This window comes from Musca domestica, unplaced genomic scaffold (assembly GCF_030504385.1).
Source record: "Musca domestica strain aabys unplaced genomic scaffold, Musca_domestica.polishedcontigs.V.1.1 8, whole genome shotgun sequence".
Taxonomy (NCBI): domain Eukaryota; kingdom Metazoa; phylum Arthropoda; class Insecta; order Diptera; family Muscidae; genus Musca; species Musca domestica.
Genome location: NW_026712409.1, coordinates 4,356,484 through 4,380,380, shown reverse-complemented (window position 1 = coordinate 4,380,380; position 23,897 = coordinate 4,356,484). Strand labels below are relative to the sequence as shown.

Below are 23,897 nucleotides of genomic sequence, written 5' to 3'. Positions count from 1 at the left end.
CCAAAATATGTTTAAATAAACGGACAATAGCTGAGGGTATACATCTGTCGCTAAGAACCGACTGATACTTTTTAGATTGTTTTTCAAAAATTTCCGCTTCGACCCTCCTTAAATTTCTGCGGAAAGTTTTGAATAACAAAAATAGAAAAAAAAACTTTATTGTTTCCAAAAAATTCAGGCCTCATACAATTTTTGTTATTTCTATAAAACAAAGTTTATTTATTAGTGAAGAAAAAAGTGGAAATATTTACCCAAACGGGTAAGGCCTTATCCCTGACATTGCCTGGCCTATGAGAAATTGTGACGCAAATGGAATTAAGCCTAACTATTTGGCTACAACAAAATAAACATCATATCCTAACAAATAAACATTAAATTTGTTCTATAAAAAAATCACAATGAAATTTGAATGAAATCCAAAGACAACAATGGTTGGCTCTTCCTGCTTACCAGCCGTGGAGACAATACAGAAAAACAAACAAAGCCTACTATAAAAGCGGGTGGAATGAAAGTGAATTGATGTCAAAACTTAAACAGCTTTCAAACACTTGAAACCTGCTCCAAGAAATATTTTTGAAAAAAATGAAATTCTGTGCCGTATTCGCTGTCATCTTTGTAGCTGTCTGCTGTTTTGCCGGCCAGGCTACAGCTTTGCCCGCAGAGGAAGCCAACTTTGTCCATGGAGTTGACGCCCTAAAGACCCTGGAACCGGAGGTTCATGGTCGCTACAAGAGAGCCACTTGTGATTTATTGAGCGCTTACAAAGTTGCCCATAGCGCCTGTGCTGCCCACTGTCTGTTGCGCGGTAACCGTGGTGGCTACTGCAACAGCAGGGCTGTATGTGTTTGCCGTAATTGAAGGGGTTTCTGTTAAAACATATTTTGGATTTCGAAATAAATCATAAACGTAAAGGAAGACACATTTGATTGTTTTTGTTTTTTTTTTGCTTTTGGAAATATGAAATGGATCAGGATGGTGGATTTGGAAAGGAGGGTGTATAAAATTTGTCATTCCGTTTCTAACACCTCTTAATATTCGTCGTAGAACCCATAACGTATATATATTCATCATCAGCATAAAATTCGGTGTCGATTTAACGATGTATGTCCGTCTGTTGAAATCATGATACAGCCCAAATTATTTGACGCAGAGCTTTAAATTTTTATATCCTCCACCATAAAATGGAGGGTATATTAAGTTTGTCATTCCGTTTGTAACACCGTCGAAGTATACATTTTAGACCCCACAAAGTATACAGGGTGTGATGAAAAACTGCAAACGACTTCAGACTGCTGGCATTTCTAAGCCACGCGTCCGACAGCTGTTAAAATTATTCCAGTAACTGTTCATTGTATTGTTTACAAGCGTACAAAATTTTTGGCGGGAATTTTTCAGAAAAAAGTTATTCGTGATGGAATTGAAGCGTGATTTCTTTATATTTGGTTGGAAAACCGCAAGTGGCTATCGTTGGAGAACTCCAGCATTTAAATGTGAATAAATCTTTTGTGTCTCGTACCATCGCTCGTTACCGTGATACTGGTAGCGAAGTCCCACGTCAAGGAAGTGGACGGAAGAAAAGAGCCACATCAGCAGAAACGGTTCGAAAAGTAAAGAAGCGAAACCCGTGTCGCAGTGGCCGAAAAATGGCTCGTGAGCTGGACATATCGCAATATTCCATTCGGCAAATATTGAAAAATGAGCTCGGGGTAAAGCCATTGAAATTCCAAAAAGTGCAAGAACTTACACCTCAACAGAAACAAAATAGATTCAAAAGATCTAGAGAGTTGCTTCGCTTGGCCGAAAGTGGTGAACTGGCGAATTTGGTTTTCTCCGATGAGAAAACATTCGTTGTCCAGCAGTTTGTAAACAAACAAAACGATCCGTGTTTACTTGCCAAAGAGGTCAGCTGAAAATGTGCATCTTCGTTTGGCCAGCAGAACTCAAGCGCCAGCCATGGTGATGGTGTGGGCCACCATAACATCCGATGTTCGCTCTCCGCTCGTATTAATCGACCGTGGCATCAGAATAAATGCCTAATATTTTCGAGAATATTTTCTGGAGGGTGTATTAAAGCCTTTGGCACACAAACATTTGGCCGCAGACCTTGGAAATTCCAACAGGACTCAGCGCCATCGCACTCAGAACGCGCCACCCAAGAACGGTTACAAAATGAATTTTCTCGCTTCATTTCCAGCGCCCAAAGCCACCAAAATCTCCGTTGTACTATTGTGTCTGGAGTATTTTGGAAAGCAAGGTTGGCAGTAAAAAATACCAAAGAGTCGATCACCTCAAGCAAGCGCTTCGCCGGGAATGGGCCAAATTACCGCAGAGCAACATTTGGGCAGCGTGTGACGGTTTCATTGGCCGTTTGAAGGTCATAATTCCAATTCGAACAATTTTATTCTAAAATTTGATGTGAATTTTTCGGAAATAGACTTTTTTTCTTTCATTCAATAAAATTGAAAAAAAAAAATGTAAAAATTATGGCGTTTGACTTTGTTGCAGTTTTTTTTATCTCACCCTGTATTTGGTACATTTTGGTTAGGTTTTGCAGCCGGATATTCATTATCTGTGCCATTGTTACACATTACCTGGTAAATTAAAATTTTTTATCCTGCATTGTAAATTTTATAGGAATACTTCATTATTTTTATCTCTCTGGTAGGCAGAGGTTATGCAGTTGCCATTACTAGCAGTGCAAAAAGTGCAATCTTTCTTGCTTGATTTGATTTTGTACTAGTAAGGAGCTGTTGGAAAAAAGTCGATGTTAATTTTTGTGTCTTCTATGAACCATCCATTCCATGCTCTCCACCTTTGCGATACTGAAGACACATATAGCTCTGGCTCTGGCGTTGCTCCCCCAACCAGATACAGCATAATTTATACATATCTCAGATGTTGTAATAACAATTGCATGTCTGATAATTCACCGGCAAGACTTTTCTTCTAGATCAATAAAGAGCTCTAAACGTAAATCCCCTACTAAGAACGGCAAGCGATTCATATGGTTTATTCCGCAAAAAAAAAAAAATCCCCCTGATTGCAACAAAGATGCGTCGCAACGAACATAATAAGGCTGGAGAGTATAAATACTTGGAAACAGCTCAACAGCAGATAACAGTTTCCAAGCATATCTCAAACACTACAGCTCGTCTGTTTGCACACACACACACACCCACCAACCATCAATCAAACAAAGCCAATAAAAATGAAATATTTTACGATTGTCGCTGTTTTCTTGGCCGTGGCCGTCTGTTACATCAGTCAGTCGAGCGCCTCCCCTGCCCCCAAAGAGGAAGCCAATTTCGTCCATGGAGCTGATGCCCTGAAGCAGTTGGAGCCTGAGTTACATGACCGTTATAAGAGAGCCACTTGCGATTTGTTGAGCGGTACTGGAGTTGGCCACTCGGCCTGTGCTGCCCATTGTCTGTTGCGCGGCAACCGTGGAGGCTATTGCAATGGCAAGGGTGTTTGTGTTTGCCGTAACTGAGGTGTTGTTTTTTTATTGTAGTTTATAAGGAAGTTAAATAGATGTATTAATAATAAATAAAAAATACGAAGCTTAAACAATATGCTCTTTTTTTGTTATGGGTGGAAAATCTGTTAATGTGTCCTTAATGAAGGACGAATGTTGGTAGAGTAAATGTTGGCACCGGTTTATATTATTTTTATAACTTCATCCATATGGCTTGAGAGGGTATATATCATCGGTATATAACTCATCGAAATAACGGTTTTAGATCATAGGTCTCATTGGAACAAATCCGTTTCAGGACATTTGGAGCCGATCTAGCGATGTCCCTCCATACGTCTGTTTGGCTGGCTGACTTGTGCGCATGGTAACTCTCGAAGGAAGTATCCGATTTGGTCCAAACTTGGTACATCGTAATATTATTATCAAACTTATGTCGAGATCGAAGATAAGCAATATCGGTCCACTCCTTCTGGTATATCACCCAACTTTGCAAGTCCTAATACAGGGAGAGATAAAAAAACTGCAAAGTGAAACGCCATAATTTTTACATTTTTTTTTTTAAATTTTATTGAATGAAAGCAAAAAATTTCGGAAATAGCATCAAATTTTAGAATAAGTTTAGATTTGTTCGGATTGGTCATCTTTGGAACGAATTAAGGTCTTGAAACGGCCAATGAAACCGTTACACTCTAGCCGAATGTTGCTCGCCGGTATTTTGGTTCGTTCCCGGCGAGGCGCTTGCTTGAGGTGATCGACACTTTGGTATTTTTTAGTGCCAACCTTGCTTTCCAAAATACTCCAGACACAATAGTCCAACGGATTAGTATCCGGAGATTTTAGTGGCCATTGTGCGTTGGAAATGAAGCGAAGAACTTCATTTTGTAATCATTCTTGGGTGGCGCGTGCTGAGTCCTGTAGGAATGTCTTCAGCTAACGAGCCATTTTCGGCCACTGCGACGCAGGTTTCGATCAAGTTGCTTCTTTACTTTTCGAACCATTTCTGCTGATGTTGCTATTTTCTTCCGTCCACTTCCTTGAAGTCGGGCTACGCTCCAGTATCACGGTAACGAGCGATGGTACGAGACACAAAAGATTTATTCACATTTAAATGCTGAAGTGCTCTAACCGTACTCACTTGTGGGTTTCCAGCCAAATATGAAGAAATCACATTACCACGCTTGAATTCCATCACGAATAACTTCTGCTCTGGAAAATTCACACCTAAATGCTTTTGTACACTTCTAAACAATATAATGACCTGTCACTGAAATAATTTTAACAGCTGTCGGACGAGTGGTTTAGAAATGACAGCAGTTTGAAGTTGGTTGCAGGTTTTTCATCTCATCCTGTATATAATCTCTTTAGCCATAATAGAAATGTGTCCTTCATTTGAAACATGAAACCCGATTTCCCACCCACAACAAAAAAATTCATTTGAATTTTTTTAAGCTTCATATTTTTTTTTTTTAATTTATTACATACAATAATACATCTTGTTAACTTCCTTATAAACTACAATAACAAAAAACAACACCTCAGTTACGGCAAACACAAACACCTTTGCCATTGCAGTAGCCTCCACGGTTGCCGCGCAACAGACAATGGGCAGCGCAAGCCGAGTGGCCAACACCAGTACCGCTCAACAAATCGCAAGTAGCTCTCTTATAACGGCCATGTAACTCAGGCTCCAACTGCTTAAGGGCGTCAGCTCCATGGACGAAATTGGCTTCCTCTTTGGGGACAGGAGAGGCGCTCAACTGACCGATGTAACAGACGGCCACAAAGAAAACAGCGAAAATGGTGAAATATTTCATTTTTATTGGCTTTGTTTGATTGATGGTTGGATGGTGGTGGGAGTGTGTGTGTGCAAACAGACGAGCTGTAGTGTTTGAGATATGCTTGGAGACTGTTATCTGCTGTCATGCTGTTTTCAAGTATTTATACTCTCCAGCCTTATTATGTTCGTTGCGTCGCATCTTTGTTGCGATCAAGGGGATTTTTTTGCGGGCTACACCATATGCATTTCTTGCTATTCTGAGTAGGGGATTTACGATGAGAGCTCTTTATTGGTTTAGAAGAAAAAGTCTTCCTGGTGAAGAATCAGTCAGGGTATTATAATAAGGTATGTTATGCTGGGGGAACAAAGAAATAAAGTCCACTCAATAGAGTAGGGTATTTTGAGTAATTATAACTCTTATAAAATAAGCATCGGATTCTCTTGAAATTTCTATCAAGACATGATCATGTGTAAATATGGAATATATCGGATCACTCCTTCAGGAACCTCCCCCACCAAGGGTTCAACATTTTGAATAACCATTAAGTTCATAAAACGGGAAATAATAAATTTTAAAACTTGGCACATAGCAAAATATTTATATCAACACAAGACGAGGTGGAAAGATGGAATCTGTCGGACCAATCCTTCTGGTGCCTCTTACACAAAGGGTCAAAGGGTAAAAATGAGAGTTCGAATGTCTTCAAATTTCGCATATCTCAATATTGATATCCACACAAGATCTCGAATGAAGAATGGATAGAACGTAGAGCTACTTCTGGTACTTTCCCCACAACGGGTACAAATTTTGAAAACCCATAAAGCTCATTAAGCGCGATATTAGCATCCGGTTCCATTCAAACTCGGCACATCCTAATATTTCTATCAACACAAGATATGGTGTGAAGATGGCAAATATCAGTCCACTAATTCTGGTACCTCCACACAAAAAAATTGAAATATTCTTAGTTGAAAATCTCGAAGTACAGGACATCTTCCAAAGAAGTTTTGTAGGGTTTCTATCGCCTGTAAATTGCAAAGCTGACATTTTTTATTCAAGTCATTGGAATCAAATCTATTATAGCCCAGAGGGATCATCCCACAGCGTGTTTTAAAGATTCATACGACCTTGTTATGGTCGCACTTATCATTTAGATAAAGACGAGCTCGGTACCAACTATATATCCTACGAACATGTATTTGCTGGGTTGGCGGCCCCTGGTCGGAGATTCACATAGAACCAGCCGCCATGGGACCGCAACAGGACGCCTCCTCATGACCCCTGGCAAAGGTCTTACCGGTGCGACAGCATAACAAAATGCTGTCAATGCAATACCTGATTGGGTGTTATAGACAAAGCTATTCGAAACACCATCTTGTGGATAGTCAACCTCCGCCCAGGCACGTTAGAAAATACCTTCATGATCTAGAGAGAGAGGTGCAGAGGTATAAGAGAGAGCCTCTAGATCAACAGGCCATAGTAAGCAACATAACAATGAGCTATTCTCAAAAAACAAGTAAAAAAGCTTTAAGTTCGGCCGGGCCGATGTTTTAATACCCTTTGGTAATTTGGCAATTTTCAAAAAAAAAAAAAAAATCCGAAAAAAAATTCTGTTGAAATCTTAAAAATACCGAATGTAGCCGTTATATTAGGGTTTATACGATGACGTAGACCTGCCTAGGCAACTTTTTTCATAAGGCATTACAATATTTAAATGCGAAACTCGAAAAAATGTAGCTAAAATCATCAAAATATCGAATATCGGGAGGTGCCGTTATGTGCGTTATGTGTGTGGGCTATACGAAGACGTGGACCCGCACAGACAATTTTCTGACATAGGCTGTAGTACCCATTACGACCTTGAAATACCAAATTTGAAACAATTCCGGTGAATGATGTAGCTTAAATCATCAAAGAACCGAAGATCGGGAGGTGCCGTTATATGGGGGCTATACGAAGATGTGCACCTGCACAGACAATTTTCTGTCATAGGCTGTAGTACCCATTACGACCTTCAAATACCAAATTTGAAAAAAATTCGGTGAATAATTTCGCTAAAATCGTCAAAATACCGAAGATCGGGAGGTATCGTTATATGGGGGCTACACGAAAGCGTGGATCTGTACGGAAAATTTTCTGTCACAGGCTGTAGTATCCACTACGAACTTCAGATACCAAATTTAAAACATTTCCGGTGAATAATGTCACTAAAATCATCAAAATACTGAATATCGGGAGGAACCGTTATATTAGACGTGGACCAGCACAGACAATTTTCTGTCATAGGCTGCAGTACCCATTACGAACTTCAAATATCAAATTTGAAACAAATCCGGTGAATAATGTCGCTAAAATCATCAAAAGACCTAATATCGGGAGGTGCCGTTATATTGGGGCTATACGTAGACGTGGACCTGCACAGACAATTTTCTGTAATAGGCTGTAGTATCCATTACGAACTTCAAATACCAAATTTAAATCAGTTCCGGTGAATAGTGTCGCTAAAATCATCTAAATACTGAATAGCGGGAGGTGCCGTTATATGGGGGCTATACGAAGACGTGGACCTGCACATACAATTTTATGTCATAGGCTGTAGTACTTATAACGACCTTCAAATATCAAACTTAAAACAAATCCGTTGAGTTATGTCGCTAAAATCATAAAAGAACCGAAGATCGAGAGGTGCCGTTATATGGGGGCTACACGAAAGCGTGGACCTGCACGGAAAAATTTATGTCATAGGCTGTAGTATCCATTACAAACTTGAAATGCCAAATTTGAAACAATTCTGTGAATAATTTCGCTAAAATCATCAAAATACCGAAGATCGGGATTTGCAGTTATCTGGGGGTTATACGAAGATGTGAACCTGCAGAGATAATTTTCAGTCATAGGCTGTAGTACCCATTATGGCCTTCAAATACCAAATTTGAAACAATTCCGGTGAATAATGTCGCTAAAATCACCAAAATACCGAATATCGGGAGGTACCGTTATATGGGGGCTATACCAAAACGTGGACCTACATGGTCCATTTTCAATACCAAAAGTCCTGCAGGCATAATATACATTTGAGTAAAATTTTATCAACCTACTTCATTTCGTTCGGAAGCTAGCGTGATTTCCACAGACGGACGGATGTCGCTAAATCGACATGGCATTTTATGCTGATCAAATATATATATATATATATATATATATAATATAATAAAATACGAATATGTTTAAAATTTTTTAATTTCATCTCAAATTGTTAGAAGCATAATACACCCTCTATAGTATTAAAGAGGGTATACCAATATAGTCTAGGAAAATCCATGCCTCAGAAAGTCCCCCATTATTTTTTAAAAAGAATTTAAAAAAAAACACAATTTTTATATTCCCATTTAAATAATAAATAAATACTCAAAGACAAGTAATTCCCCCCACATCACAAACCAAAAACTGACTTTAGCGATAAGCCTCGACTGCTAACCGCACAGACAATACGAACACGCTCTCAGCTTTCTATAAAAGCAGAGTGAATGGCATGGAATTGGTATCAAAGCTAAGCAAGCCTTCAATATCTCAAGACAAGAGAAAGAGACTCAATCTAAAAACGAAAAAAAAAAACAAAAATCTTACAAAAATGAAATTCTTTGCCGTCTTCGCTGTCATCTTTGTTGCTGTCTGCTGTCTGGCCGCCCAGGCTAAGGCTTCGCCTGCAGAAGAAAGGAACTTTGTCCACGGAGCTGATGCCCTCAAGCAGTTGGAGCCTGAGTTACATGGCCGTTACAAGAGAGCCACTTGTGATTTGTTGAGCGGTACTGGTGTGGGTCACTCGGCCTGTGCTGCCCATTGTCTGTTGCGCGGTAACCGCGGTGGCTACTGCAATGGCAAGGCCGTTTGTGTTTGCCGTAACTGAAGGGGGTTTTAATTGTTTATGTGTATTAATAAGATTGTTATTTATGTACTTAAGTGGAAATAAATAAAATATTTAAAGCAGAAAAAAAAAGAGATTTTGAGTTTCTATGAACTGCGGGGGTTTGGTATGAATTATCAATGAATTTTAAATGGAAATCAAAAAAATATAAACTATATTAACAAACTTTGAACCAAGAACCCAAACCTCCTTTGGAGTTTTGGTATAAAAACCGAGTATTGTCAAGTCCATTTGGCATTTTCCACAACCTAGACTGGCTATTGGACAGCGAAATTTCTTAAGAAAATATGCAGCAAATTGGGAAAACGTTGCAAATATTTTCAGAAATAAACGAGGTTTTTTATAAACAAAAAGTTGATGGTATTTTTTCATGCCACACATTGAATATAGAAATTTCTTTTGTTAAGAGACTCAAAATGAAATTTGATCTGGAATAATTCTTACTTTGGTACCTTCCTCAAAAAATGAAGTATAAAGGGAGATTTTGAATCGGAATGGATATGTGTTAAATGTACCATACAAAAGAGCAAAGATATAATTTTATACATAAATTTTGAATGAAATTTTCATAAAAAACCATTGTAGCTAGATATATAGTTTATTCTAAGATTTATAGTGAAATTTGGAGTAGAATATTTCTTCTTTTGACAACTTCCACCTACAACGAAATTTTATGGTACTTTCATGCCTTAAGTCGAAAAAAGTCCGGGGAAAAATTATCAAAAAAGTTAAGAAATATTTTATTTTTTTTTTCGGAACATTGATGCCAAAATATTTTGGCATACAATAGAAATAGAGATTTCTTTTCTTCAGTGACTTATAGTAAAATTTGATGAAGAATGTTTTTGTCTTTGATGTCATCCTTCTAAAATTATGATTTGTTGTAGATACTTGCAAAAACTCACACAAGGTAAGGCTTTAACCCTAAAATGTATTTATAATATACATAAATTCCTGGTGTTTAGCTAAGATTTAGACTTTTTTAGAATCTGTAGTAGAATTTCATGACATATAATTTTGTACAGTATTTTTACTTACTACGTCCCCGTCTAAATTGAGTTTTTAACCATTGTTTTAAAAAAGGACCAAAAAGACCCCTTTCTTGGTTCGCTTGAGGGTTAAAGTTTCGAAACAAAATATTCTGCATATTTTTATCTGCAATACTGCCGAAGACACTATATACCTAAAATGCAGGAATTTCGAGGAATCTTTGTCCGAAAATTCCTTAAAGTATGGTAGAGGGGGGGAGGGGACTTTCAGCTGGGACTTAAACCACTGGCAGAGAAAAGTGGGCCTCTATTACTAGTCAATCGTATAAATATTTATGTGTTTTTAATTTAACTAGACATACATATTCTCAAACAATTCGTATTAATTCTTTTACACCCACATTGTCTCCAATTTTTTGTCGAACGTGATTTGAATTTAAAATAGCTCGCAGAGAGTCATAAATCATTCGACAATCATAAAAATTTAATTTCTTCCCAACATGGCTTAATAATGTTGTTGTTTCATAGTGTCATCTAAAAAATACTAATTTTTATAGATTTCGTTTTCAGTTATCACAAAAATTTATTGAAAATACCCTTAAATTACGGGGGTGCCCCGGTATTGAGTTTAGTAGAGACAAAAAAGAAGATCATTAAACCAGAAAAAAATGGGGAAGCATTACTAATAATACAACTACATACTCTTTGCATTACCAGTAAGCTAAGAAATATATATAAAATTTAAAAATATAAATATATTAGTTTGATTTTACGAAGTATTGAGTAACGCCGGAGCAGAGTGTGGTCGTTCAACTACATAACACTGTACGACAAAATTGCAAATAAAAATCCGATGAATATTTTGGACCGAACTTTATTTTCTTTTATTTATTTCAGATCAAATTTCATTGTGAGTCTCTGAACAAGGGAAATTTGTATATTCAACAGGTACCATGAAAAAATATCAATAGCCAGTCTAGGTTGTGGAAAATGCCAAATGGACTTAATAATACTCGATTTTTTTTATCAAAATTCCAAAGGAGTTACGGGTTCTTAGGCCAAATTTTATTAGGGCTCTTTTGTAATTTTGACCATATTATTAGGGACCACTCAGTTTGAGAGATATTTCGCAATATTTAGGATAGAGCTTCGAAATTTAATGGAGATCTTTGGAACACATTCAGAATCATTGGTGCACAAAATGAGTCATATCGGTCCATTTTTTAAATAGATGTAGTTATCCTTAACTCTGATTTCAACTATTTTTTACGTTTTGGGCATGTTTTCCGATTTCTACTATTATTACGTTATGGCCATGTTCTCCATTTGATATGGCTAAATTTTGGTAGTTTTATTTCTTATTGTGTAGAAACGCAATTTACAAAAAATTATGAGATTATGTGGTCCGATTACAATGTTACATCCCTTAGCCAGGTCCTGGTCATATTTTCCCTTCGAAGTTGGAAGAAAATCGGACACTTTTTTCACATTTTACAAGATTTGTGGATGAAAATATAAACATAAAATAAGTAAAAAAGCGGCCGGGCCGATCTTTTAATACCCTCCGCCATTTGGAAGGAACAAGATTAAAAAAAAGTCGTAGAAAAATACCGTCTAAATGAATACCATTATATGGGGGCTTTACGAAGACGAGGACCTCCATAATTGTTTGTCATAGGGTGTAGTACCGATTCCAAACTTCAAATACGAAATTTGAAACAATTCCGGTATATAATGTCGCTAAAATCCTCAATATACCGAGTATTGGAAGGTACCGTTATATGGAGGATATACGAAAACGTGGACCTTCATGATCCATTTACGACTTGTAAAATACACATGTGTGCAAAATTCTAGCCTTCTGTCTCAATTCAGTTGAAAAATAGCGTAATTACAACAGGATGACAGACGGACATCGCTAAATCGACCTAGAATTTTATTCTGATCAAGAACATATATACTTTGTTGGGCCTAACATGAGTATATTACCGATTTTTGTCGGTAACTCTAAAAATGAGTTAGACAATCCCACTACAGATCATTTTTTAATAAAGTTTTTGTGAATGAGCATCCTGAAGTGGTAGACATATATGGCCCATCTTCAGACATGATCTAATTCTCGTGCGAACCAGCACGGCAGACAGACCCACGGATACGGCTAGATCAAATCCAAATGTTTTAAAACGGAGGTTACACCAAAGAACCTCGGGCTTGTTATTTTAAATCAGAGCTGTTCAAAAACAAGAACTCTCTCGCCAGTCTAATTTCTCTTAGTTTTTTTAAATCATCAACAAATAAGTGTTAAAACATTATTTATAATTTTTGTTTTGTATTAATACGCTTTATAAATCATCTTGGACAACATTCATGTTAAAAACAATGGAAAAGAATCGTTACATATATATAATATAAAGAAACATAGTATTTTAGTTTTCTCTTAAATGATCTCTTTTTTGGATAGATATCCCCATTGTTTTAGATATCCCCTTATAATTGTTCTTTGTATTTCACTCATCACTGATAATAAAAAATAATTTTTATTGCGAACGCGTTTTATACATCATTATTAATTTATCTACTTTCCTTGACGTTTACTTTAATAATTCAATTTCGCAACCATTTTAGATCCTCATCTCTCTAAAAACAACTAAATTTGTTTGGTGTGGCAACACATCATTCGAAAACCCAACCATTAAGGCGAAGACACGAACACAAACGAATTTCGAAAATACCACTTCGAAGTCGATAATGTGCTCTCAGCAAGAGATCAACAATGTTCACTCTCTTAAAATTCCTCCTTCTTTCTCTTTCTTTCACTCACCACTTGTTTCTCTTGCCATTGTTGTTTACTTAACAATTGTGAGATTGGTTGGTGCTGTTGCTGCTCCTCTCCTCTACCAAAAATAACAAAACAACATTCGTCAACGAAGTTTTGAAGTAAACGGACGTGTTTTTTTATTTCTGTGGAGACGAGATCGCGGTTCGATTCTTTGTGACTTGGAATCTTCTGTAGAATACTTAAACAACAATATTAATGATTATTGTGTGAAAATAATTACAAAATATATTGTTTGAATGGAGAAGAAATAAAAACAACAAGGAAAATTAAACAAGTGAATCTTTAAAATATTTGTCCAAACCTGAGCGTCGTTTTTTGATTACGTTGTGATAATATCCGAGTTCGGTTTCCAATTACTTTGCGTGTTCTCTGGGATTTTTCGGGTTGTCGTTGTTTACAAATCGTTGGTCGCTGTGTTCGTTCGTCGGTCGTTCTTGTGTTGCGAGTGCAAAATAAAGAAAAGTGCAAAAAACGAAGATAAATAAAAACAAACAAACCAATCATTCAACCCCATAATTTTATTGTCCTTTGTCAAACGGGGAAGAATTGTCAAAAGCAAATCAAAAATAAATGAAACATTTGTTTTCAATAATTAAAAAATTTAATTGGAATAAATTGTGAGAGAACGAAAACAAATTGAAAATTGAGAGTTAATGAGACAGCAGCAAAACTCCCATCGAACAGGTTGATGCAAATGCAAACAAGCCATGAATATGATAATCAACAGGTGTAAAGCAAAAACAAATTCAGTGCAATAGAAAACAAAACAAACAACAATAACATTACCGAGAAGCCTCATTGTAATAATCAAAGGAGAAGAAATAAAGAAACCAAGACTGGTTCAAAAAGAGATAAAAAAATAAAAAGGGAATCCAAACCGGTCGATTGTTCGTTCGTTTGGTCATTACATGGAACGTGAAGACCCATACCCGTCTGAGAGTTGCATGCCTGAATATGCATGAATGCAGGAGAAAATAATGAATGCACTACACAACCTTACCACCATAACCTGGGGACAATCGAGGAACATTATCGAGTCTCTATAAGCGAGGTAGCTGTACTGAAACATTCAAAATGAATCTTAGAATTTTACAACAGCAAATAATATTAACAATGTCAGATTTTACAACAATGCAACAATATGCACAACAACAACAGCAGTAATATTTGTCATTATTTGACAACTTTGTTCAATGGCAAATAATTTCATTGAGAAAAAGTAAAAAACAAAAACTTAGCTTCCTTCCTCCCCCTCGCAAGGGACACTTTTAGGCTGCCTTTGAACGTTTAATTTTTTTCGGAATAATTACAACAGTTGTCCCAACTTGTTGCGTTACGCTACATTGATTTGTGATTTTTTCGCCAAACAAACAATTGTTGTTGCGGATTTTTTCGTGTCGATTTTTTTCGTTTTTTTTACAAACTTGTGTTATGCTTCAGTGATTATTGCCAAGAAAGCTATAAATTTAGATAACAACAACAAAAAAAAAAAACAAGCTACAAATACATTTTTCCAACCTACCATTATTATCGGCGATAAACAACAATAAAATAAGATAAAATAAAATAATAGAGAAGAAGAAGAGTCTAACGACAATAATTTGACAGCGATTTAATTAAATATTGATTACTGCTATCAGTAACAACAACAAACCAACAACAACAACAGCATAATCATCATGGCCATCAGAATCAAGAATTTGGAATATATTTTGAGTGCAGTTCTACTGCTCGTCGTGTTCTTGGATTTAACCACAGCCGGCACCCCTGGATATGTGGATCATGGCGATACAAAAGGTAAGTCTTGCAAATGTATTTTTTCAGATAAAATAGGGCCAAGATCATACAAAGTTCCAGTATGATAAATGTTAGTGTCACAGGTTTGACAAGTAACACAGGTAGGACATTTCAGTCCCAGTTTCGTTAGAAATATACAAATAAATGCTTTGTTCCAAAACCTGCAAGGATCAATTAGTTTTGCAATTTTTTCGTTATTATAAAGGAAAAATCGGTTGTCGTTTTACATTCTGCAGTTCTGGAACAGAACAAAACAAAAAATTTTTTAAAATTCAGATTTAAATTCAAAATGTCTGAAATCTTTTTTTGAATTAGTAGCACGGTCCATATAATTAAATGTTTGAACATTATTTTATGCAAATGTTGATCGAAACTGTGTCTCAAATGGCCTATCGGCTTAGCCCAATTTTGGCATACTCTTTTCAACAATTTCGGCCGGCATCTCAGGATTAAATACTTGATCTTTGTCTTCCAATGCGTCAACTGAAGCGGGCTAGTCTGTATAGACATGAGCTATAACATAGCCCTACAAAAATGGTGTAAAGGCGTTAAATCGGTGCTCTAGGCGGCTGGTTCCGCCGTCGCTAGTCTCCCAATAAGTCCACAAATACGTTTTCTACCCCAAATCAATTGAAAAATGTGGCCAAGACTCCTGAAATAGCTGAAATCAGTAGATACCTTTATTTGAGGCTTATACCAAAAAGTGGGAATATGTTGATATTTTTTGCAAGGATGGTTTCTTCTTACTAAGAACTCAAATTACCAAAGGTTGCCGATATTATTCTGAAAAATATTTCTAAATATTAAAAATACTTGAAATCAGGGTATACCTTTATAAAAAGTCTTTAGCATTCTATATGGCCTGTATGAAATTCAAAAGCTCATCTTAGGCTTTACAGAAGTATAGAGCAAAATATTTAAGACCCTTTGTGTATGGTTTAGTCTTTATATTCTTTGCCAGCGAAAAGTCCACCTTAAAATTTTAGGTTCGACCCAACAGTATGCGTTATGTCCCTTTAGAATTCAAATTCACAATTTGTTCAGTTTGACACTATTATTTATCAAAACGTCATGAATCGTACTAAATTTTCGGATTTTAAGGATTTTAATTATTATTTAAGTTTTTCATTTTTCGGAAAGAATAATAGGAAAAAAATATCAAAATATTTCATTTTAAAGTTTACCGAGGAGAATATTAGTAAAACCATTGCAGAATGGGCCCATATCCAATTTTTCTATACAAAAATATTTCAACATCTCCATATGTGCAGGGTGAGATAAAAAACTGCAACAAAGTCAAGCGCCATAATTTTTACATTTTTTTTTAAATTTTATTGAATGAAATCAAAAAATTTCGGAAATAGCAACAAATTTAAGAATAAGTTTAGATTTATTCGAATTGGTCACCTTTCGCACGAATTATTGCCTTCAAACGGCCAATGAAACCGTCAAACTCTGCCCGAATGCTGCTCTGCGGTATTTTGGCCCATTCCCGGGGCGAAGCGCTTGCTTGAGGTGACACTTTGGTATTGGTTAGTAGTTTTCCAAAATACTCCAGACACAATAGCCCAACGGATTGGTATCCGGAGGAGATTTAGGTGTCCATTGTGCGCTGGAAATGAAGCGAGGAACTTCATTTTATAACCATTCTTGGGTGGCGCGTGTTGAGTGCAATGGTGCTGAGTCCCGTTGGAATGTCCAAGGTCTGCGGTCAAAATGTTTGCATGCCCAAGGTTTTAATACACCCTCCAAGGCACCCTCCAGAATATTTTCGCGATAATATTCGGCATTTGTTCTGATGTCACGTTCGATAAATACGAGCGGAGAGCGACCATCGGCCGGCGCTTGAGTTCTGGTGGCCAACCGAAGGTATACATTTTCAGCTGACCTTTTTGGCAAGTAAACACGATCATTTTGTTTCTTTGCAAACTGCTAGAAATCGAATGTTTTCTCATTTTAGAAAACCAAATTCGGCAGTTCACCACTTTCGGACAAGCGAAACAACTTTTCAACTATTTTGAGTCTATTTTCTTTCTGTTGTGGTGTAAATTCTTGCACTTTCTAGAATTTCAATGGCTTTACCCCGAGCTTATTTTGCGATATGTCCAGCTCGCGAGCCATTTTTCGGCCACTGCGACGTGGGTTTCGATCAAGTCGCTTCTTTACTTTTCGAACCATTTCTGCTGATGAAGCTGTTTTCTTCTGTCCACTTCTTTGATTTATTCACATTTAAATGCTGGAGTGCTTTAACGATAGGCACTTGTGGTTTTCAGCCAAATATAAAGAAATCACACTATCACGCTTGAATTCCATTACGAATAGCTTTCTTTCTTAAAAATTCTCACCATAATGCTTTTGTACGCTTGTAAACAATATATTGAGCTGTCACTTGATGATTTAGAAGAGCTAAGAAAAATTAGACTCAGTCATTGGAGACTGAGTCCTCAGACAGTGGAGACTGAGACATTAAACCAGGCACGATTATTTAGAAGAGCTAAGAGAAAATAGTCTGGCGAGAGAGTTGTGTTGAGTGGTAATACTTTAAGGCAAAGTCCTTCAATTTTTCTCGACTTCAAATCTAGACAAAAATTATTCGAAAATTTCTATTATTTTTTGCTATAATATTTTATATGTCGAAACCTCAATCCTTTATAACTCCCCCCTTTATATGCAACTCAAAGAAATTTCCTAGAAATATTCACACTTGTTTTCAATATTTTATAGAATAAAGTCACTAATTATATACGCTTCATATGACAAATATGGGATTGTTTTTCTCTGTTTTTTTTTTATTTTATTTTTTTAGCGATAATTATATTGCAGTGCATTTTGTGCTTTAGATTTTCCAGTTTAATTTGCTTGCTGGTTTATTATATTTTTTTGTTAATTTTTTTATTTGCCTTGTTTTCTCTTTAATTTTTGTTATTATATTTATACATGTGTGTTTGTGTGTGTGTGTCTGCTTGCGATTTTTTTTAAATAAATTTCTTGCGAATAAACGTTAACAACCTGAGTAACGTCACACATTTTGCAGTTGTCGCTGTTGTTGTTGTTTTTATATCATTCACCTTTATACTGCTTATCGCGCGAAATACAAAACTCCCCTGCCCAACAACAACATTTACAGTTGTTGCTGTTGACGATTATGATAAGCTAGTGTTGTTGTTGTTAAATTTTGCAAACAACAAAAATTAACTTAGTCATTTAGTTTAAAATATACGAAATTCTGTTATCGATAAATGATAATTATAAAAATAAAACAAAAATAATAAAATTTCAATTTTTTACAAAATTAGATATCTAAGTGGAGATTATTTAGGGGAGGAGATTTTGGAAAAAAAAAAATGAAATGAAAAACATCTGCTTTATCCAAAAAGAAAAAAACCGAGGAGAACTAAATCTTGATATTCTTTTCTCCCTCTCTCTCTCTCTGTCGCTGTACAACACTCTCACTCCCTTTTTCCCAGGCCAATTACACCTGCACTCGATTATCAATGCAATTGTTTATTATTGTTGTTGTTGCCATTATTACAGTGCAGAGAGAAAAAAAAAACAACAAACAAAAACAAAGAAACTGCATTGAGCAGAGAGTTTTGTGTGAACTCTTTTATTGTGGCTCTTCTCCAAGCCTTTGGGCCATTCAGTCGGGTTTTTTGTTTTACAATCCTTTATTGTTGTGGATCTCCCCCCCCCCCCCCCCCCCCCCCCCCGGCTTCCTACATTTTGGAGCATCATTCCAGCTGCATTGCTAATATCGTCATCATCATCATCACCATTATTCCACTTGCTGCTGCTGCTGCCGGTTTGATATGATGCGATATCAAATATGATAGCGTTTTATGTAAACATAGCGAGTCATAGAGACTGCCAAGCTGGTTGGCTGAATGACTGACAAACACATTGATAACCGAACCGTCATGCTGACACAAGCAAGACCCATACAGCAACAATCGCCAACAGTGTGTGAGAAAAATAGCTGCAACCAAGCTCTGGCTGTAATGCACTATCAACTGCACTGTGGTTTGTGCGAAAGAACTAAATTTCAAAACCCAGTTTTCGGTTTTAGAAATATGTTCACAATTTTGTGATTTCAATACAAAAAAGATCTCAAAACTTTATGTTTTGGAATTCTCGAATTTGTTTGTCTTAAAACCCCGGCCCACTGTGAATTTGGTTTTTTGCATTCTGGGCCTATGTTGATGCAACATTTTTTTGTTGGTTTCTTTTTTTTTGGTTTTGTATTACTCCACGTTAAACTTTGCCAATGTTTGGGCCATACAAACATACCCATATGCATACATCCATACATATCTCCTTACATATATACATTTGTATCTCTGTAGGTCTTGGCTTAAAATATTCATGCCAAACATACTTCGTACCTAAATAAGTCGTATCGTCGGCTGAAGAACCATTGTTTTGGGACCCATAAAACCGGTTTTGTTTTCTACATATCTTGTATGTTTTGGTTGTTGTAGCTGTTGTTTTTATTATTGGCCATAGTGGCAACTTCTTGGCGGTTTGATGTTGTCGTTCACTTTTTTTATTTGCCTTATGTTGAACATTTATAACTCTTTTTGTTGGCCAAAAAAAAAAAAAGCTGCAAAAGAACGAAGTAAGTGAGACAGTCATTCAGCCAACCGGCCAGCCAGTTCGACGAAGTATGAAGTTTATGTTGTGGCATCGTAAACTTGGCGACCATGCCATGCAAAAACCAAACAATAAAAATGAAGTGGAGTGGAGTGGTGACATGGAGTAGAATGACAACAAGTTGTAATGGAATCCCCAAGTATGAGGGGGGAAGAGATCAGAATAGAATTGTTGTTGTAACTTCTGAACTCTTTTGTTTGTCAACAAATCAAGTCTTGCCTAGGGGGTTAACCTATTTTATAGTTTGGTTGGTCTTTTGCCGGGTTCAAAGGTGAATTGGTTTGAAGGCAATGAGGAGAACTGAGAAGGGAGGTGATCTGTCCTTGGATTTATGGGAAGATTCGGCATATAACTTATAGGCTAAGCTATGTCCCTTTAAAGAATGCGGTTTCAGTCTGCACAGACTGAGGTCTCAGTCTGCACAGACTGAGGTCTCAGTCTCCACAGACTGAGGTCTCAGTCTCCACAGACTGAGGTCTCAGTCTCCACAGACTGAGGTCTCAGTCTCCACAGACTGAGGTCTCAGCCTCCACAAACTGAGGTGTCAGTCTCCAAAAACTGAGGTCTCAGTCCCTACAGACTGAGTTGTCAGTCTCCAAAGACTGAGGTCTCAGTCTCCACAGACTGAGGTTTCCACAGATTGAGGTGTCAGTCTCCACAGACTTAGGTCTCAGTTTCCACAGACTGAGGTCTCAGTCTTCACAGACTGAGGTCTCAGTCTTCACAGACTGAGGTCTCAGTCTTCACAGACTGAGGTCTCAGTCTCCACAGACTGAGGTCTCAGTCTCCACAGACTGAGGTTTCAGTCTCCACAGACTGAGGTCTCAGTCTCCACAGACTGAGGTCTCAGTCTCCATAGACTGAGGTCTCAGTTTCCATAGACTGAGGTCTCAGTCACCATAGACTGAGGTCTCAGTCTCCATAGACTGAGGTCTCAGTCTCCATAGACTCAGGTCTCAGTCTCCATAGACTGAGGTCTCAGTCTCCATAGACTGAGGTCCCAGTCTCCATAGACTGAGGTCTCAGTCTCCATAGACTGAGGTCTCAGTCTCCATAGACTGAGGTCTCAGTCTTCATAGACTGAGGTCTCAGACTTCATAGACTGAAGTCTCAGTCTTCATAGACTGAGGTCTCAGTCTCCATAGACTGAGGTCTCAGTCTCCATAGACTGAGGTCTCAGTCTCCATAGACTGAGGTCTCAGTCTCCATAGACTGAGGTCTCAGTCTCCATAGACTGAGGTCTCAGTCTCCATAGACTGAGGTCTCAGTCTCCATAGACTGAGGTCTCAGTCTCCATAGACTGAGGTCTCAGTCTCCATAGACTGAGGTCTCAGTCTCCATAGACTGAGGTCTCAGTCTCCATAGACTGAGGTCTCAGTCTCCATAGACTGAGGTCTCAGTCTCCATAGACTGAGGTCTCAGTCTCCACCGACTGAGGTCTCAGTCTCCACCGACTGAGGTCTCAGTCTCTACCGACTGAGGTCTCAGTCTCCACCGACTGAGGTCTCAGTCTCCACCGACTGAGGTCTCAGTCTCCACCGACTGAGGTCTCAGTCTCCACCGACTGAGGTCTCAGTCTCCACAGATTGTGGTCTCAGTCTCCACAGACCTTTGTCTCTGTTTTCACAGATTTTCGTCTCTATCTTCACAGACTGAGGTCCCTGTCTCCACAGACTGGGTATGACAAATAGTTATTTTAAATTTCCATTTTACTATGATTTCCGTTAGAAACACAGTCGTTTATTTGACTTCCTTACATTCACTATTTATTTATCTTGCAAACAAATAACATCTTATCAAAAAAAAAAAAAAAAAAAAACATACGATTCTGGGTCCTCGGTGACCTTTCATTTTTCCTTTTCCATTTTTTCTTTCAATGAATAAATAAATCAAAGAAATGTCCTCTCCACCCTCAAATTACCAACAAGGAATATCAAATCAGTGGAATATCTCAAACATCTGTTCCTCTGGCAAACAATTCTTTCGCTTAGATACACACACACACTCGCACTCCAGGCACTCATTCAAATGCGGGTTTCCTTCTATTGCTCCTTAACAAGCGTAACAAAGATGACAGCAGGAAAGAAATCATTTTTCCTTGATCATCGGCGAACAGGTTTTCTTCGGCGTAAATTCCCATGGTGCAATTGTCTTTGGCCTGGGCCGAAATAACGAGGAAGACAAGTTGAGAAATAATGGAAACGGTTGTTTACTGCTCTCAGTTCCTTTGGCTGTTTTTGGCTACCTGCGACCATGACTATTGGAATCACAATCCAACGAAAAACGAACGAAGAAATAAATGAAATGAAAAAACAACCACCTTCACCGTCATCATCATTTTCGATGGTTGGTTGGTTGGTTGGTTGGTTGGTACGTTGTCATGCCATGGCCCTACCGAAATCCAAACAAAACATTAACATTTCACAACAGTTTTTAATTCATTCTTTTTTTGCATACCTGTCTGTAGTTGTTTACCTGTCGTCTGTCCAGGGTCTGGGGTCGGTTGGACGGACGGACGGACTTGGTTAGCACACAATGCTCCCTTTGTAAAGGTGCGCATGATTGCTTCTCGCTCGCTCTCTCTCTCTCCCTGGCCTTTTTCACATTCAATCTCAGTCTTTGTCCGATATCAAGCCAAGTTATTGTTTGGCCCGATGGGCGAGCAAACAACGATCGGGCCATTCATTACTGGATTCCAGAAATGGACAGCAAAAGAGATTTTCATGCAGCGAAAACTGAATGAATGGCTTTGATTGTGCATTTCTGGCCTCACCTGAATTGGGATAAATTGAGGATGATCTGCACCGGCTTTGTTGGCTGCATAAAACTCAGTCTTTTGCTATCTTTCTGCACTTTGCTTAACAAGAAGCAGAAGAAGATCTGTTTTTGCATCTTCTTTTCTGCCTCTTTTTTGGGATGCCCTGCTGGGTTATCTTTTCAATGATGTTGTTTACAAGATAAGGCTCATCTTTTAATGATGACGTAGCTGTACTTCTTGCATTCTTGTTTTGCTCACACAGACTCGTCTGGATCCTTAAAGAGATTAACAACAATTCTCTTTGGGAAAATTTTACGCAACATTTGTTTGATGAGAGCAGAGGTAGATTAACTTCTTTGAAGAGATTTCTTTCCATCTAATCTAAGAGAGGAGAATGAGGAGGAGGAGTGATTCGCATTTCTAATTTACAACCAAGGTCTTTCTGGGCCCTATTTTTTTTCTTTGTAATGTAATTTAAGACTGGAAATGCGTTCGTCTATACGTGCTGTGCATTATTTTACGTGATCACAAGTAATCCCCGTGAATTTCCAGCGAGGGGGGATTTTTCGTTGTAATTCTACTTCTACTTCCGCAGCGATATCAAAAAACAAAAATGTCGAACCCATAAATTATGGACTTTGGGTGATTTTAATTGAAATTTATATTCCCAACGAAATGCGTGCAACAAAGCCAAGAAGTTCATAAATATTAAACTTGATTTTAATTAGGTGAGATTTGTGTTGGAATTAGGAATTTGTGTGGTTTTAAAAATAAAACAAATGAAAATTTAAATTTAATTTTTTTTCCATTTTCCAAGAAAATGTTTTTCCGAAAATATGGGAGATCACTGTCCATATGGTCCTCAAAAATGTATATGCCACAATTTTCAAACGGCGCAATGTTGAAGTGACTTCCGATAAATTACAAAAAACGAAAACTACGTTTTTTTTATAAAAGAAATTCTAATTTTCTAATTATTTTTATTTACTTCATTGATGATGGAATTTCTGAACAAAAAAATGCTATAATTCTAATGGCAGATGCTTTTTCATCAACAAATTTACAATTACCGAATAGAAGACTTGTTTCGGAAGTTATGAGAATTTCAACTATTCAAAAATTGTGACCCTTTAGGGGAAGGTACTAGAAGTGGTGGAGCCATATGAATCATCTTTACACAAGATCTTGCATGAATAGAAATATAAGGATGTGTGAAATTTAAGGAGAATCAGATGCCTATTTCGCATTTTATGTTGATCCGTTGTGGGGGAGGTACCAGAAGAAGTGAACCCATATATCTTCATAGCGGACATTGGGATAGTAAAAATATTTGGATGTGTGAAATTTGAAGAGGATCAGATATTTAGTTCGCATTTTATGAGAATTACAATTATTCAGACATTGTGACCCCTTTGTGGGGGAGCTGCCAGAAGGAGTGAACCGATATCCACCATCTTCTTAGCAGACATTGGGGTAGTACAAATATTCGAATGTGTGAAGTTTAGAATGAATCGGATGCTTACTTCGAATATTATGAGCATTTTTGATACTCAAAATTTTGTGCCCTCTTTGAGGAAGGTACCAAAAGGAGTGGACTCATATGTTCCATCTTCACACCAGATCTTGAGTTAATAAAAATATTGAGATGTGCGGAATTAGAAGAGAATCGGATGTTTATTTCATATA

General features: G+C 37.4%; 5 protein-coding genes across 5 annotated transcripts in view; 4 read left to right on the top strand and 1 right to left on the bottom strand.

Annotated features, from left to right (window-relative positions):
* The first annotated feature begins 505 nt into the window (after nt 1–505).
* Nucleotides 506–919, top strand: LOC101888043 (defensin Lucifensin). Its single transcript, XM_005174711.3, has one exon. The coding sequence runs from the start codon at nt 583–585 to the stop codon at nt 856–858; it is 276 nt and encodes a 91-aa protein (XP_005174768.1). The 5' UTR covers nt 506–582; the 3' UTR covers nt 859–919.
* A 2,189-nt stretch (nt 920–3,108) lies between these two features.
* Nucleotides 3,109–3,570, top strand: LOC101887872 (phormicin). Its single transcript, XM_005174710.4, has one exon. It carries the CDS (start codon nt 3,209–3,211, stop codon nt 3,488–3,490), a length of 282 nt encoding a protein of 93 aa, XP_005174767.1. The 5' UTR covers nt 3,109–3,208; the 3' UTR covers nt 3,491–3,570.
* Nucleotides 3,571–4,956: 1,386 nt separating this feature from the next.
* Nucleotides 4,957–5,347, bottom strand: LOC101887709 (phormicin). The gene has a single exon (XM_005174709.4). It carries the CDS (start codon nt 5,287–5,289, stop codon nt 5,011–5,013), a length of 279 nt encoding a protein of 92 aa, XP_005174766.1. The 5' UTR covers nt 5,290–5,347; the 3' UTR covers nt 4,957–5,010.
* Nucleotides 5,348–8,819: 3,472 nt separating this feature from the next.
* Nucleotides 8,820–9,244, top strand: defensin-1 (phormicin-like). The gene has a single exon (NM_001287094.2). It carries the CDS (start codon nt 8,885–8,887, stop codon nt 9,158–9,160), a length of 276 nt encoding a protein of 91 aa, NP_001274023.1. The 5' UTR covers nt 8,820–8,884; the 3' UTR covers nt 9,161–9,244.
* Nucleotides 9,245–13,072: 3,828 nt separating this feature from the next.
* Nucleotides 13,073–23,897, top strand: part of LOC101887261 (epidermal growth factor receptor) — a 147,922-nt gene continuing 137,097 nt past the window's right edge. The window contains exon 1 of the mRNA XM_059131074.1: nt 13,073–14,803. Coding sequence (XP_058987057.1) covers nt 14,686–14,803 — 118 coding nt within the window. The 5' untranslated portion in view covers nt 13,073–14,685. The remainder of the gene's footprint in view (nt 14,804–23,897) is intronic.

Coding starts and splice junctions, on each gene's coding strand:
- LOC101888043 (XM_005174711.3), top strand. CDS start 583: ATGAAATTCTGTGCCGTATTCGCTGTCATCTTTGTAGCTGTCTGCTGT.
- LOC101887872 (XM_005174710.4), top strand. CDS start 3,209: ATGAAATATTTTACGATTGTCGCTGTTTTCTTGGCCGTGGCCGTCTGT.
- LOC101887709 (XM_005174709.4), bottom strand. CDS start 5,289: ATGAAATATTTCACCATTTTCGCTGTTTTCTTTGTGGCCGTCTGTTAC.
- defensin-1 (NM_001287094.2), top strand. CDS start 8,885: ATGAAATTCTTTGCCGTCTTCGCTGTCATCTTTGTTGCTGTCTGCTGT.